Consider the following 17,289-nt stretch of genomic DNA (forward strand, 5'->3'; position numbering starts at 1 on the left):
TTAAAAAAAAAAGCCTATGGAATTTATCCTAGAGGTCTAATCCCCAAATGACCACGGGGAGAACCCAGCAGTGCTTCCTTCCATTGTACTTAGAGCCAACTACCAACCGAGCTCTATAGGGATACAACTGTGAGTGAGCAGAAGCAGGCAGAAAAGACGTTACATTGTTATTCCATTCATAGAAAGCTCAAACACAGACAAATATCATCTAGACATCAAGGCAGTCCTTATCTCGAGAGGAGAGAGAGGATAAAGGTTGCCTGAGCTGAGGGAGGGGGCGAGGGGGCGTAAGGAAGGTATTCTGAGAAGCTGACAATAGGAACTCTCCTTAGCCTTGGCTTGATAACATGGGTGTGTTCACTTTGTGATGACTCATCAAATTAGTTCTTGGAATTTGTGTACTTTCCTATAAGTATTCTATATTTCCATAAAAACATTTATTTAAAAAAACCCCTACTTACAAAAGTTTCCAGAAACTCATATTGGCTGATAGGGTTTTTAAAAAACCATTTTCAAAGGTTGATAAGCTATTTAAGAAACTTGACAGAGAAATCTTTAACATGCTATAATGTTGGCAAAACAGAACATGACAAGAGTTTCAAGGAAATCAGTATAAATGGGGAAACTCCGGCATGAAATGCTGCCATTTTAGTTATATTCATAAGCACTTCATATTCATGAATATATTCCTAAAATATGTTTACACTTACAGGCATCTTTGTCTTGAATATATACAGTGAATGCATTCATAATGAGACTGAGTAGATTTAGTACACTCAGCAATGAACATACCCACAAGAAGAACAGATTCAAGAAGAATATGTTCATGAATACATTAGCAGAAGAACTGGTCAATTTGGTGGATTGTCTTTTGACCATTTAAGCCCTTGCTGAATATCAATAGTCTATCAAACTGCTGAGATGCGCGAAAGCTTAGTTCTTCCAGGAATGTTTTCTGAAAACTGGAAGAAGGATTATCGTTTGTAATCACTGCACAACCCACTTGCCTTTGGAACTCTTAATTATCCTTCCCGTTCTCCAGGAAATTAGTTGGAAGAGCTAAGATTTGGCATCTCTAGCTGATAAACAGGTTATTGCCCCCTCAGCCTCAGCAGGAACTCTGCGTCAGTGGGCTAAAAATGAATTCACTAAATTCAATGGATTTACTGATTTTTCTATATGCAAGAACATATCTTCTTGAATCTGTTATTATGAATTTGTTCATTGATGAATATACAGAATTGACTAACCTTCAGTCAGGCATGTTCCCCTGACAATTATGATGTAATTGTATTTCATCAATATGAAAATATAGTTTTGATATCGATGAAATATAATTACAGCCATCTGACCCTTGCCTACCATTTAAGGGGAAGAGATTTGTGGACCATTCAAGGACTGCAGCCTTCAATGCTATAGTAGAGTGATTATACTCTGCCCAAAACTTTGTCAAGATAAGCGCATCTTGCCTTGGTTAATTTGCTATTAAAGTAGACTCTTTCTGAAGCATCCACTGGTAACTCAGATAATGTAGGGAGAGTTTAGGAGTGGGTTCCTGGAAGTAGGAAATCAGATGAGATTAAACCTCAGATACTCTAGTTGTAAAGCTTCACATGGTAGTTGCTCACATTTGCGGGACTGATTCGAGACATAAAGACTTGAATTCCTACATCTTGAGCGGAGTGCTTATGTGCATCACATTCTCCAATGGCAGCTTATGGCAGAAGTGACAGTTGTGATGAGAGTAAGTGTTCACCCATCACCACAGCAGTCAATGCAGAGCAGCCCTTCCAGTCATGGAGGCTCCACGTGTGTCAGAGTAGAACGTGCTCTGCATAGTTTTCAATGATTGACCTTTCGGGAGATTGAAAAACTTTTCTTCCAACATACCAATGAGTAGATCCTACCTCAAACCTTTTGGCTAGCGGCCAAGTGTGGTGACTCTGTAGCACCCAGCTATTCGTAGAGCTGTACCTTCACCTGTAACCTCTCTCTCTCTCTCACTCAGGACAAGCAGCTATGGTCACAAATGACAGTTCTCTTGATTGTGTTGTGTTTTGTATGTGTTCTCTTGGTGTGTTGTGTAGGTGTTCTCTTGGTGTGTTATGCATGTGTGTTCTCTTGGTGTGTTGGGTGTGTGTTTTGAGGGGCAGCAGGTTACAGAGACTATCTGGCCCTAACCCCACCATGTCTTGTCTTTCTCTCCCTGCCCCTAGAAGTTTCATGGCAGCAGCTCCTGGAATTCCAGGAAGGGCCCCTTTCTCCACTGGGTCTCTCTGGGAGTGTTGACTGACCGTGGTGTCCAGCAGAGGGGGGCCATGCTCTGCTGTGCCCTAGCTGATCAGCACCTGAGACACAGGTTCTCTTGCTCCACTCTCCTGACTCCATCTTCATCACCATATAGTGAGCTACTCCTGCTTGTTCCTTCTGGCTTCTACATGTCTGCCCATGATCCTGATGGCCAGACTATCCAATTCCCTACTCCTTCTTCTCCTCACATTCCTGCAGACAATTTCAGGGGGACACTGGGGACCAATGCAGGACAAGTGTGAAGGGATGGATCTCAAGGAACAACATCTGTGATCCTATTTTGACTCCACTACTCGTCAGTATCATGATCAATACTAGTAAGCAAGTAGCATCTCCCCTTTTAAAGATGAGAGAACTAAGGCATCTACCTTCTGACCCATTGCTGTCCAGCTGATCCCCACTCAATTCAAAACTCCGTAGACTGGCTCCATAAAGTTTACAAGAATGGAATCTTTATGAAGGCAGCCTGACACAGTTTTCTTCTACAAAGCAACTGGTAGGTTCAAACTGCTGATCTTATAGATAGCAGCCAGATTACTTGAACCATTGTGCTACCAGGAGTCCTTCAACCCAAACGTAACAGCAGCAGCACCTGTAGTATTAAAATGAAGACCACGCAAGGCAGCCGCGTTAGAGCGTCTCACCCAATGCTTGGCACATGCTTCTCGTTAAATTATGGATTTCTCATCTGGAAAAGGAATTTCTCCACTCTCAAATCAGATGCTTGCAGGGAATAATCTACCCAATTTACTACTTCCCAAATGTATTGTTGTTATGTACCATTGAGTTGGAACCGACTTATAATTGACCTCCTCAGCTTTTCAGAGGTAGTTATTTACATGGGAGGAGATTGCCAATCTCTCTACCGGCTGGTGGATTTGAACTGTGTACCTTTGGGAAGGCAGTGCTGCCCCTTATCACTAATCCACCATAGCTCCCTATAACACCTATTTAAAATAATGTGCTTTACATGAGAGACGGGATGAATGAGTCAACACCTGCAACACAATGATGACCTTTCCTTGCTGGAAGATGTCAACAGACCCCAGACTTGAGCAAGTGCACATGCAGAGGCCTGGAGAACGTATCTCGAAGTTGACACATGCTAATGTAAACATGCGTATATTTAGAATCACAATGATTTTCAATTCTGCCCTTGCCTTTAGATCTTCCCTGGGTTAGAGCATAAGGAAGGGTTTCTCCCTTCTTCTACACATAGTCTCCTGCCACCCTGCCATCTCCACTCCAGGTCTCCTCAATGTCCCTTGGCCCTACCTTCTACTTTGGGCTTGGCCTCAGCTAGCCGCTCCTGGAACTTCTTCTTGAAGAAGAGGGCCTGTAGTCGCTGCTGGTAGTGGTCGATCCTGGAGACAGGATAAGATATGTGGTGAAGCAGCTCCTGACAGACTCAGCTCCACAGACCATAGCCAGTCTCTTACTGATAGCTGCTTCCTACGAAGGCTGCCTGACTTCACCTACTGCCTCCTGGGAAGAGCCCAGCCCTAGGCCCAGCCCTGCCCACCTGCTCATTTCGTAAAGGAAGCGGTCAGCCCGTGCCATCCGCTCGATCTCATGCTTGTGCTCCTCCAGAAGGTCAATGTCACTCTTCTCAGGGATGAACTTGAGGAGCTGCCAAGAACAGGTGAAGGTCAGAGAGGCAATTGATGAAAAGTTGAGATAGGTGTATAACCAGTTTGAGGCCCAAACCCTAACCCTACTCAAGATAAGGAGGGTGCCTGAAAAAGAGGGGCCCTCCAAATAGGCTGGTTCACTTCATCTGACTACAGGAGAGGATGGGGATGCTTGCTCTACTTTCCCCCTCCCCCTCCCCTTATTTAATAGATACGGCTTATAGGCAGTAAACAAGTCTTGGGTATTCAGCTCAATGTTCTCTCTTTTTTTTTTTAATCAATTTTATTGAGACCGAATGAGGACATTTTATTTTAGTGTAGTCCAATAAGCTTTGACAAGACTATTCATTCCCTGAGCCACAGTCCAGATTGTTGTGTTGTTTTTGTTGTTGTGTACCGTAGAGTTGGAACCAACCCATAACTGACCCTCCCATGGGTTTTCAGAGGCAGTTAATCGCATGGGAGGAGATTGTCCATCCTTCTCCCTCAGAGCGGCTGGTGGCTTTGAACCATGTGACTTGGAGATTGCAGCACAGCTTCTTGCCACTAGAGCTCCCTTCTGGATTAGCTCCAATCTAGATTGTTGTTGTTATGTTCTGGTGAGTCGCTTACATGGCAACAAGAGCCCTAAATCCTGCTCTATCCTGCGTCAACCTCACTGTCTCCAACATACCAACACTGTTACCCCTGAAACAGAATCAATCCATCTCATCGAGGGTCTACCTCTCCTGTGCCGTCCCTCCACCCTCCCAAACATGATGTTCTTCTCCAGTGAGCAGTCCCTCCTTGCAATGTGTCCAAAGTATATCAGATGAAGCTTCAGAATTCTTGCCTTCAAGGAGCAGCCCAGTTTCACCTTCTCTAAGACGAACTTGTTTGTTCTCCTAGCAGTTCATGGTATATTCAATAGTCTTTTCCAGCACCACAGCTCAAAGACATCAATTCTCCTTCTATCATCCCTAGTCATTGTCCAGCTCTCTGATGCATAGCAAGCAATTGCAAAGACTCTGGCCTATGAGGTGCAACTTACTCTCCATACTGACATCATTGCTCTTCAGTATTCTGGAGAAGTCCCTGACAGCTGACTGTCCCAATGAAATTCGTCTCCTGATTTCCTGGCTGCTGTTACCAAGAGTGTTGACTGTGGAACCAAGTAAACGAAAACTGTTAACTATCTCAATCTCTTCACCATCCATTATGATGTTGTCAGTAGGTCCAGTGGTGAGAATCTTTGTTTTCTTGCTGTTGAGTTTTAATCTGTATTGAAGGCTGCAGTCCTTGACCCTCTGCAGCAAGCACTTCAGGTCCTCCTCAGTTTTAACAAGCAGGGTTGTGTCATCTGCATAACGCAGGTTGTTGATGAATCGTCCTCCAATCCTAATGCCACACTTCTCCTCATAGAGCCCAGACTCCCAGATGATCTGTTTTGCATACAGATTGAAAAGGTATGGAGACAGAATACAGCCCTGGTATACACCCTTCCCGATTTTGAACCATACAGTGTCTCCTTAATATGCTCTGACAACTGCCTCCTGGTCCAAGTATAGGTTTTGCATAAGCACAATCAAGTTCTCTTAGGATACTGACATTCCCATTTCGTTAGAAAGCTTCCTTTTGCCACTTTACTATGACACTCTATTCTTAAGACAGTCTCCCAAATAAATTTCATAACTTGAAATTAATTCAATTTCCCTATTCTTGAATTTCATATATGTGGACTCATTCTGTATGCTCCAATCTGTGTCTGGTTTCTTCCATTCAATATCATGTCTGAGATTCATTTATATTATGATTATTTGGGTGTTTGGTTTTTTTAAACTCTTGAGCAATAGTCTCTACTAATACCATGTTGCTGCTCTTGTCATATGCTGTTAGGTTGAAATGAACTCATACTTGACCCTCCAGACACTTTTTCAGAGGCTGTAAATCAGACAGAAGATGTCCATCTTTCTCCCTCAGAGCAGCTGGTGGATTCAAATTGCCTGCCTTTAGGTTAACAGTGTAACTCATTTACCCACCAGGCTATTAGAGCTCATTTAAGAATATACCACAGCCTGTTTATTAGTTCTCCTACTGATGGACATTTGAACTGTCCATAGTTTAGGAGTTTTAGAAATAAAGTTGCTGTGAATGCTCTTGTGTCTTAGTGAATGTCTGTACTGGCTTCACTGCTGTATTTATTAGGGGTGGGATTGCAAAGATGTAGGACAGGAGTTTGCTCAGCTTTGAAACGCATTGCCATATAGCTTCTCAAAGTGATTACACCAGCGGAGAATTACAACTGTAAATACAATTGTTTTCAGTTTAATAAGTGTCTGTTGAGGAACAGAAATTCTTGATTTTATGAAATCCAACTGATGGTGTTTTCTAGGTTTCTCACTTTGCCTTGAGATCCTCAGAGTCAAGAATTCTGAAGATTCGCCTGATATACTTTGGACATGTTTCAAGGAGGGACTGGTCCTTGGAGTGGGGCATCATATTTGGGAGAGTGGAGGGACAGCACAGGCGAGGAAGACCCTCGATGAGATGGATTGATTCAGTCTCGGGGGTAATGGGGTTGGTATGTCGAAGACAGTGAGATTGACACAGGATAGAGCAGGGTTTAGGACTTTTGTACATAAGAGTCGCTATGAGTCATAAGTGACTCGCCAGAACATAACAACAACAAACTGGACTGGAACTAATCTAGAAGGGAGCTCTAGTGGCAAGAAGCTGCACTACAATCTCAAAGGCACACGGTTCAAGGCTACCAGCTGCTCTGCGGGAGACAGATGGACAATCTCCCCCCATACAATTAACTGCGCACTCTCCGGAAGGGTTAGGCTGGGTCCCTTGGCTTAACACCCCTCTGTCCCCACTGAGGTATCCTCACCTGCTCCAGCATGTCCTTCGCCAGGTCCTCTTGTTCATCCATTTTTAAGATGGCTTGCCGAATTTCCTCATTAGAAAGCTTCAACCTAGAGAGAAACCCCATTCTCTAAGCATCCTGTCCTGGCCACTTTGTTCAGAAGAGACTCCAAACATTCTTCTCTAGAAGGTGCAACTCAACCTCCCTCTTTAATGTGAACTCAGGCCTACCCGGGGCAGTACTCCCTGCTTGCCTCTTCCAGGAAGTCTTCTCAGACTAGCCTGATAGGATTCCCTCTGTGGTGAGCTATTTCAATCCCCAAATAGAAATGTGAATCTGTCAAAGCTTTTGCTTGAATCTCTCTATCAGAATTGACAGAAGATGTCTTCAGCATGAAACTGAAAGACAGAGTGCACCTAAATTTCTACAGTATCTTCTGAGGAAGGATGGGAGAATCGGCAGGGAACAAAGCGGGGGACTTCCTGCATGCTTGGATGATAGCAGCCTCTTGTGACAGAGCCCCAACTCCCACACAGCTGTTTCAATCACTCTTGCTGCCTGGGAGAGTGAGAGATACAACGCCCACACCACCTCGCCCTTCACCGAGTGTCTCCAGACGTGTACCAATGAGGCCCAGGGCCTTGTGGGAGGTGGTGGAGGGTGGATGTCCCAGAGGCGGCTGGAGGCAGTACCCTCTGACCCGCGTTCAGCCAGAAGGCCTAGCACAGAAGCTGTGCTGTTAGTGCAGATACTGCCACACTTGTTCTGTAGACCCAGGGAAATGTTTTGGGGCTGAGATCATGCTTCTCTGGGATCTAAGCTAAGCAGGCCTCTCCGCAGGCTTGGAGCAATTTAGCTGCCAGATGATGACCAGGCTGGCCTCACATTTGGGCAGATTTCTCTCTACAGAGCTCCATAGAGATGTTCAGAATGGATTCCCTGGAGAAGGTTCTAGGCCAGTACACCCTCCCCGCATTCCCAGGTGCCAAGTGAGAGGGAATCCCAGAGACTGTCATCACCCTTCTGCTCTGCCGCCTCTTCCTCAGACATCCCACCATCTTTTTTTTTGTTTAAGTCTCACAACAGGTCTTTTATTCCAGGAAGACTCACTCCTCACCCACCAGTAAACCATCCTGGGGCAGGGACCTCAGGGGCAAGCCAAGCACGTACTTGGAGAGGAGGATGATGCAGTTCTGGGCCCTTCGGCCGTCAATGACTGACAGCTCCTTAACTTTGCGGGAGGCCAAGTAGATGTCTTCCGTGGAGCCCAACTCTTTCTGCAACCAACAGACCACGTGGTAAGGCTAGGCTGTGTGCTTTCCCCATCCTCTTCCTGACTACCTCTCACTCCCCAAACCAATACCTTACCACTCAAGAAATGATCTTGGGGTTGGGTAGATAAATAAAAGGAAAGAATTAGAAGAGAAGAAAGTAGCTAAGAGCCAGCTCTAACAGTAGGCTTTACCATGGGGTACACATGGTCTTCTCAATCACTTGCTATGTGTCAAAGAGCTGAACAATGACTAGGGAGGATAGAAGGAGAATTGATGCCTTTGAGCTGTGGTGTTGGAGAAGAGTACTGAATATATCATGCACTGCTAAGAAAACGAACAGGTTTATCCTGGAAAGGGTGAAACCAGACTGCTCCTTGGAGGCAAGGATTCTGAAGCTTTGTCTGACTTACTCTGGACATGTTGCAAGAAGGGACCAGTCCTTAGAGAAGGATGTCATGCTTGGGAGGGTGGAAGGAGAGTGCAGGAGGGGAAGACCCTCTATGAGGTGGATTGATTCAGTGACTGGAGTAATCGGGATGGGTGTGTCGGAGACAGTGAGATTGGCACAGAACAGAGCAGGATTTAAGGCTGTTGTGCATAGGGTCGCTCTGAGTCACAGGCGACTCAATGGCACATGGCAACTCAATGGCACATAACAACTACCACCACCATAGGTTGGAGGAGTCACTGAGAAACACCTTTATTAGAGGTTGTTCTCTTTGAGAAGTTTAGGGAAGGGCTTCTCTGATGGGGGCTGATTGATCCCTATAGCTCTAGGCAATGGGATATTATCTACCAAGGTTCTCACAGAATCAACCTTCAGGCCTATTACCGCACCCATAAATTCTCCCCAGCTTAATATGAGAAGCAGGTTCTAAGCTCCACCCCTGCTAAGGCTACAGTTCTTAGACTATTGAGGGTAAAGGGTTCCCATAAGTTCAGAGATAAGGAAAATGAGGCAGAATTCCAAGCAGAATTCTCCTTTTGGATGTCCCAACTGGATGGCATCTAAGAAATGATAGGTGTTCCCCCTTTCCCTGGGGACCTGGTGAAGTAGGCAAGAGGCTGGTTCTTACTCTGGGAGATGGTACCACTCACATCACTGTCCTTGGGAATTGCCTCCTAGACCTGCGCAGTGCCCAGTCTGTGTAACCTTACTGGATGGCCCTGCCGTGGGGATGGTCATCTACTATATTTCTTCTGTCTCTTTGGGGACCCTCCTCATGCAAGGAAGGGTAATATGGCAGGAAGGAGAATGGAAAAGCCCTCTCTTTAGGACCCTGTACAAGGCAGCATCCCAGGACAATGGTCAAAATGAGGAGTGTTCAGAGGCCCAAGAAAGACTCACCTGCTGAGAAGGATTAGTTATCAGCTCCTAGGCAGGTAGCAGGCACAGCCAACAGAGAATTAAACATGCACAACGTTAGCCAAGTGATTCAGCGACCCAAGAAGAGCAGGACAGACTCAGGACCCCCCAGCATCCACTCTATCCACCCCATCTTGATGAGATCCCCAGGAATGGAGACAAGGAGGTCCAGACATAGCACTGAGCATGGCTTCTAGCAGGCATGCACTCACAGACAAGCCCAACAAAGTAGAAAACGTGCAGCAAGCAACTCCCCCCACTCCCCAGGAGCCACCCAGGAGTGCCCCCTGCTGAGTCTGGGTAGATCAGGTCTCTCAACTCCCAGTCTGGCTGCCAGTTAGTTCTCCCCTCCATCTCCTGGGAATCTGCAGAGAAGGCAATACCTCTCCACCCTGGGATGAACTCATCTATTCAAATAGGGGAGAGGACGCAAATTAACTTGAATTGAAAGCACATGAAGATTTTTGTTCCCCGAGGTAGAAGGAAGCCATTCTATGTGACCTAGTTGGCCTTTGCCCTTGGTGTGTGAGGGGGCAGAGAAGGAATGGGAGCCAATGTCCCTGTGTTCACTCTTTAAGGGGAGCAGAGCCCACACATGTGTTCTCCCTTCCTGACTCCTGCAAGACACAGTACCGACTCGGGACCTGCAGAAGGCCAGCTGTATGTGAATGTGGAGCTAAAAGTACTTCTGAAAATTATAGTGGAGAATCAGATGCCATGGGCTCCCACCTCTTAAGGTAGTGAACAAGATTTCCTTTTCTCTAGAACCCCAAGAAAGGACCAGTGTCCAACTCTTCACCCCAAAACACAAAAATGACCAATGCCCTAGAAGCAACTGAGATGTGGTCTTAGTCCTGTCTGCTTTCAAGAAGGCTCTGCACAGGTCTGGACTTGACCATAACCAGGATGGACATCTGCCCCGACTATCAGGAGCCATGCCACAATGGCCAAGACCTGCCCAGAGCCCAGGAGGGCACAGACTCTATTTCTTGGCACCATAGGAAGTTCTCAAGGTGAGAACTCTAATTTGAGCAATGAAAACAAAGAAGAAAATAGGGCAACACCACCTTGGAGATGGATCAAGGGAATCCACATACCCCAGAGAATTTAGATTGGCAACTCCCACATTGGACTAGGGAGGAAGGTTTCTGGGTGTGTTAAGGACAGGGCAGAATCCTCAGCCCTGGCACTCCTTTTGAATCACATTCAGATGAGGATAAGGCCCGTGAATCAGTATTTTTGGCAATTCTGTGGCCTGCTACACAGTTTGAGAGCCCTGCCACTAACACAGCACACGTCACTTAGTCTGTGGCTGGAAGCCCAGATTTGATGGGTAGCCACCTACACATAGTGATTGTAGGGCAAAGCTCAGAGTCTCTCCAGGGCTTTTCTCAAGGCCCAGCCCAGCCTCAGTCCCCGAGTTGACTTGGAGCAACATCTTCCTAGGAACATTAGCATCTTCTGCTCAGCTGACTCATGGGGGGTTGGGGAAAGGAGAGTATGGTGGAGAAATCAGTGTTGAAAGTTAAAATGACTTCTAGGTGTTTAGTCCTAAATCTTAAAGCCAAAGGAAGCGTCAACCGTGTCACAGTCTGCAGTTCCTTCTTCAGCAACCCAGGGTAAAAAGAGAAAAGGATGAAATGCTATTTCATCATTTGATATGTTGTTATCAAATAATAAAATGGGATGTTTAGCCCCCTGGGCTTTTCATTTATACCTATGTCCTCCACAAGCAAGGCAGCCAGGCAGGCAGAAATGATGGAACGCAGATAGGTAGGCAGGGGACCATAAAGGGAGCTCAGGTATGTGTGTAGAAGTAAAAGTAGGCAAAGAAGGTACACATGCCCGAAGAGGCCAGAAGGGACGCGGTCTTACCTGGTGCCTCTGATAAGCTGAAAACATTTTTTCAAAGTCTTCTAGGTCCAAAACCCGAAATACCTGCATGTCATCAATCTCGTTCCATACAGTACCAGGGACACGCTCCTACAATTCAAATTAGAGAGAGAACACCCATGGCTGACAAAACTCTTTCATTATGGAACCACTCAGAGCCTCCCTAAGCCCATTTGTCCCTCAGCTGTGTGTACTGGGACAAGCTATTTTAGAAAGGGGTCCTCCCCAAATCTTCAACCTTCATGAGAAAGGGCTGTGAAGATCCTCTTCTCCACGATGAAGACCAGGTACAGTCCTCTTTCATGTGGGGACACATGCCAGCATGTTCTGGAAGTCACTGGGAGCGTGGCAGTGATGGGTGGGCAAGTATGAGATAGTGCTACACTTCTTTTGGGAAAACAAACAGTGCTCTTAGGACGCAGGACCCACTTGCCCCAAAGGCAAGAAGGCTTTGCTGGGAGTTAGCTCAAATTGTTCACTGGAATCGCTGGAAGGAATAATGCCCACACATATTTGGTATGCTCAACGCCTCCTTGCATAATACTCAAGCATCTATCTGAGATCATAATTTTTTCTCCCAAGGGTTTTCCTTCCACTTTCCCAGCTTCTCAGAAAGTGGACAAATTCCAAAGGTCAGGACATCCTGGTCCCTGTAGTGATGTTGCTCAGACCAGCAAGACCCTATCATCATTCCCTGGTGGTCAGCCCAAGGCAAGGGGTTCCCATCCTTTAGGATTTGGATGAGACCGCTATTTTGTTGACTCTCCACTCTCTGTAAGCTCCCTTGAGCTGAACCTTCACTGCAGAGATCTGGGAAGGTGCTGTTAGCCATGTCAGAAACATTCTCTTCACTTTGTATAAAGGGGGCTCTGGTAGTACAGTGGTTAAGCACTCAGCTATTAACCAAAAGATCACAGATCTGAGGTTCAAACCCATCAGTAGGTCCATGAGAGAAAGAGGTGCTGTCTCTTTTCTTAAATATTATGATCTTTGAAACCCAAAATGGCAGTTCTACTCTGTTACAGGGGGTCACAATGAGTTGGGATCAACTCAGGAGTAACAAACAGGTTTGGTTTTCTTGGTTCCGTTTCCTAACACCTAGATTCTGGCTTAGAGGCCTGGAGGAAAGCGAGCAGTGGGGGAGGGGAGTGATATTGTTAGAACACAGACAGCAGAGCCCCCTCCCCAGTGTGTTGCACACCTCACCCAGGAATCCTCAATGAACCCAGAGCTTTGCTGTACTTCAAAATATAATCTCCCACTTTCCTCTGCCCTGGGAGGAGACAGCCACAGAACCTTCTTAATACCTCCTCCTCCTTTCTACATCTCCTCCTCAGCAAGGCTTGGAGACAGGAACATACCTTTCACTCACTTTTATTTTCTTAAACTCTGGAGAGGGGTAGCTGGGCGCAAGTGGGGGTGGGGACATTCCTGTGGCCTTCCAGAGGCCAGGGACCCTCTGGTGGAATGCTAGGCTGGGGAACTCAGAGCAACAAGGGAGACAGGCAACTGGCCAAAGCCAACACTGACACATTCTTTTCATGGTAGAAATAACTAGTGTGTGTGCGTGAGTGTGCGTGAATGTGCGTGTGTGTGCGTGTGTGTGTGTGTGTGTGTGTGTGTGTACGTACAAACATGCAGGAGTGCTTGTAGGGGAGGGGCCTAGAGAGAGGCACTTGAAGTTGCTAAGGGGAAGGATTCCTGGAAGGGGGTGTCCATGACTGAAGCAGTGAGGGTGCTGATTGCTCTGTCAGCAGTCTTCTCTGCAGGGAAACTTCCAACTCATCCCCTAGCTGGGGTGGAGGTGGGGGAGTGGGAAAGTCATTGAGGTAAAGCTCCCAAGGCTTGGACAAGACCAACCATGAATCTCCCCTAAGACAACGTACTTCAGATCCTGACTTTTCCTCACTTCCTTCCACATATGCTTGCACTTCTCCTCCCTACAGCTCCGATTCTCCACCTTTGCTGGAGTTGTGTGGGGATGGAAGTGGGGTGTGTATGTGATGATGAAACTAAGGGCTGGAGCCAGAGAGTTTTGTCTATTCCTAGTATCCTCCAGTGCCTAGGTCTTACTGAGACTCCCTGCTGGGCTCAGTTAGGTTACTACTTTCCGGATTTGATTTGCACAGCACCCTGCTTAAGGACTCATCACCTCCAGCCTAGAAAACCAAGCCAAACCCACTGCCTTGCGGTCATTTCTGATGCAGAGGGACGCCTCCATTGGGTTTCTGGCTGCAAATCTTTAAGAGAAGAATGTTTATCTTTCACTCGAGGGGAGATTGTAGATTTGAACAGCCAACCTTTTTGTTTGAAAACCAACATTTTCTTCATTATTGGACCAGGGTTCATTGCCAGCCCTTCATTGGATATCTTAGGCTACAAATTGCACAGGGGGAGATTGTCTATCTTCCTCCTGAAGAACCATTGGTAGATTAAAACCTTTGGATTAACAGCATAATTAGCTATGGATTGCACCACCAGGGAGGTTGTTCCCCAAAGTACATTTAATTGCTTTCCTTGAATAATATTTCCTTCGCAGTCAAAGGAGGTAGCTCCATCACTCTGGGGGGGATGGGTGGCAGATACAGTGAGACTACTTTTGTCCCATTTTACGTATAAGGAAACTGAGTTTAGGGGTGCTTACTTCACCATGATGATGAAATTGTTGTTAAGTGTTAGGTGATCCTATGAATAATAGACCTGAACCCTGTTCTGTCCGACGCCATCCTCACACTTGTGACACAGTAGAGCCCATTGTGGCAGTCACCATGTCAGTCCATCTGGTTGGGGGTCACATTATCCTGATGAAGTAGGATAGCATACTTAAGGTGAACCATGGTAGTACTACTAGTAATAGCAAATCTCCTTATTAGTAAAATTCTCTATATATGCATTAGTCATTGTTCTAAGAACTTTACATGTATTGAGTTCCTGAAACCTCATGGAAATCCCATGAGATGGAAATTATTTTTATCCAGGAACCTGAAGTCCAGTTGTGTGGCCGCACATCAAAAGTTTCACCAGGACCCTGTTGTCATCAATTCCGTTCCAACGCATGACAAACCTCAGGTGTCAAGATGTCAGAGTAGAACCCCATGGGGTTTCTAAGAGCTGAGTTTTCAGAAGTAGATGATAGATTTGCCTTTTTAGATGCCACTGGGTGGACTTGAATCTCCAAAGTTTCAGTAAGCAGCCAAGCACATTAACAATTTGTATCACCCAGGGATTTCATGGACAGATTTGGGTTAGGATACGACATATTATATATTAATATTATATTATGCTTTAGCAGTCTAGTGGTAAGAAACTGCGCTTTAATCCCAAAGGCACGTGGTTTGGATCTACCAGCTGTTCCGTGGGAACAGCTTTGATTTACCGTGTTTGAAAACCTTGGAGGATCAGCTTTAGGTTGGTTTCATCTCTAAATCACACAACAACAACAACAATATGTTGTATTGTTCAATGTCCTCTGCCTGCTCTTCCCTTCTTGCTGAGAAATGCCTCCAACTCAGCGAAAACTTCCCTATTGTCTATTTTATCAAGCCTCTATATATTTCAGTCTAGCACTGTAGCTCCAGGCTGCTCTGAGGCCCTGGGATGGAGAGATCTATCTATCTATCTATCTATCTATCTATCTATCTATCTATCTATCATCTATCTATCTATCATCTATCTCTCTATCATTACCTACCTATCTAGAGATTAAAGCATATTTATATGCTTTTCCAAGTGATGAACTATTATAAAATCTTAGTTACTTCATCTCCCTTCCCTTGTTGTTGGTGTGCTAGGTCAGCTTTCATGTAGTATGAAATGAAATGATACTGCTTCTGATTGTGAACAATGAACATCTCCACACAGCCCATAGACTCCGGTTCTGCAGAGCCATCTACGTTCCCATGCATTCGGTCTCTCTGGCCCTCCGTGCGATGACGCAGAAGCCTCTGCTGAGCACTGTTGTGCAGGGTAGTGGTGGCAGACCTTAACAATTTTCCTTCAGAATGCTGCAAGCAGGTGGCTTTACAGTGTTACTAACTGCCACTGGAGATGCCCGGTAGACTAAGAACGAATTGGCTTTAAGCTCTGTCTTTCCACCTAAACAATAAGTCAGAGGTCGAGGGCATTTGGGAGATCGTTCATGGATAAGCAAACTGAGGTACAGATAAGATGAGTGATTTTCACAGGCCAGGTGCCTAGTTAAGGCCCAACTCACTTTGGTTAGTGGTTAGAACGTCTTTCAGCCCATCCCCAAAGTTTTCAGGTGTTTCTTTGATCATATTTCATAGTGTGTCAGACACTGATGTTCCTGGGTGAGGCAAATGGTTAAGTATTTAGATACTAACCACAAGGCTGACTATTCAAGTCCATACAGAGATGCCTTGAGAGAAAGGACCAGTGATCTGCTTCTGAAATACTAGCCATCAAAAATGTTATGCAGCACAAGCAGAGAGTCAAGTTCAATTCAAAGGTAATTAATTTGGCCTTTGGTTAATTACTTATAGTAAATAGTGCTATATCTCATCTTTTATTAGTATCCTTTATGAACTCTAGCAAAGGCCTTTAAATAAAACTAACTTTGGACCAGCTGGTACGCTGTTAGAAAAAAGAGACTAACAACTGGTTGACCACCAACTTCACTTAACAATCTCCGTATCTTTATACTAGCGACTCCTTTTGAGCTCAAGTTTTAGCTCAAACAGAAGGATACAGTGAGAAACTCCTCAAGAGTTAGTCCAATTAACTCCTATGCAAGAGGGTTACTCCGATGCAAGAGGGTCACAGTGGATTCTCATTAGTGCCAGCTCCAGAGCCATGCCTGCAGGAATAGTGTTGAAGTGTGGGTATGGGGCAGGCTAACTGCAGTCAGGGACTATTCTATTTGGCTCCACAGTCAACACTCTTGGCACCAGCAGCCAGGAAATAAAAAAACGCATTGCGATGGGAAAGTCTGCGGTTAGGGACCTCTCTAAAGTACTCAAGAGCAACGGTGTCTCTCTGGAGACTAAGGTGCACCTGATACAGGCCATGGTCTTTGCAATCACTTGTTATGCATCAGAGAGCTGGACAATGACTAGGGAGGACAGAAGGAGAATTGATGCCTTTGAGCTGTGGTGCTGGAGAAGAGTATTGACTGTACCATGGACTGCCAAGAAAACAAACAGATTCATCCTAGAGAGGGTTAAACCAGGGTGCTCCTTGGAGGCAAGGATTCTGGGGCTTCGTCTGACTTACTTTGGACATGTTGCAAGGAGAGACGGGTCTTTGGAGATGGACATCATGCTGGGTAGAGTAGAGGGACAGCGCAGGAGGGGAAGACCCTCTATGAGGTTGATTGATTCAGTGACTGGGGTAATCGGGATGGGTGTGTCAGAGGCAATGCGATTGGCACAGGTTAGAGCAGGGTTTAGGGCTGTTGTACATAGGGTTGCTATGAGTCGCAAACGACTCGATGGCACATAACAACAACTACAACAACAACAACAACAACAATGTGTTGTTCACATTAGGGTCAAAGCCACTGGTCTTCAAAGAGAGAAACAAAATGAAAAAGCCCATCAAAAACATCTCCCATCATGTCAACTCTGACTTATGGAGACTCCATTTATGTCAGGAGTATGACCATGGAATTATAAACATTTGGAGTCTTTTGAAAAAGTTTGTATTGGTTTGCATATAAAATTCATATACATTGTATTTCATATATTTTCTATTAATATTGTGTTTCATATGATTACTCCCATAAATTGTGTTTTATAAAATTAATCACCATTGTTCCATGTCCACCAGGATACTGCCTTTTCAGGTCCCCATCAGATCTTTCCCATTTCCTTAACCCCTTTTCTCCACCCACCAAACTCTATTCCTCCTACCTCACCCCTTACCCCCTGCCCTTCCTCCTTTGGACTATTGTACACATCTTACTAATCATCCTTCTACTTTTACAATTTTTTTATACATCTTACTAAT

At 45.4% G+C, this 17,289-nt stretch overlaps 1 protein-coding gene across 2 annotated transcripts in view; it reads right to left on the bottom strand.

The window, feature by feature from the left end:
• The window catches only part of DAAM2 (dishevelled associated activator of morphogenesis 2), a 65,483-nt gene that overhangs the window by 13,110 nt on the left and 35,084 nt on the right, over positions 1–17,289 (bottom strand). For both annotated transcript variants that reach the window (XM_006882016.1, XM_006882017.1), the window contains exons 14-18: positions 11,305–11,412; positions 7,960–8,066; positions 6,814–6,898; positions 3,833–3,939; positions 3,586–3,674 (exon numbers count right to left, since the gene is read on the bottom strand). In XM_006882016.1, the coding sequence (XP_006882078.1) occupies positions 3,586–3,674; positions 3,833–3,939; positions 6,814–6,898; positions 7,960–8,066; positions 11,305–11,412 (496 nt within the window). The remainder of the gene's footprint in view (positions 1–3,585; positions 3,675–3,832; positions 3,940–6,813; positions 6,899–7,959; positions 8,067–11,304; positions 11,413–17,289) is intronic.

This window comes from Elephantulus edwardii, unplaced genomic scaffold (assembly GCF_000299155.1).
Source record: "Elephantulus edwardii isolate Elephantulus edwardi_28Jun2011 unplaced genomic scaffold, EleEdw1.0 scaffold00017, whole genome shotgun sequence".
Lineage (NCBI taxonomy): Eukaryota > Metazoa > Chordata > Mammalia > Macroscelidea > Macroscelididae > Elephantulus > Elephantulus edwardii.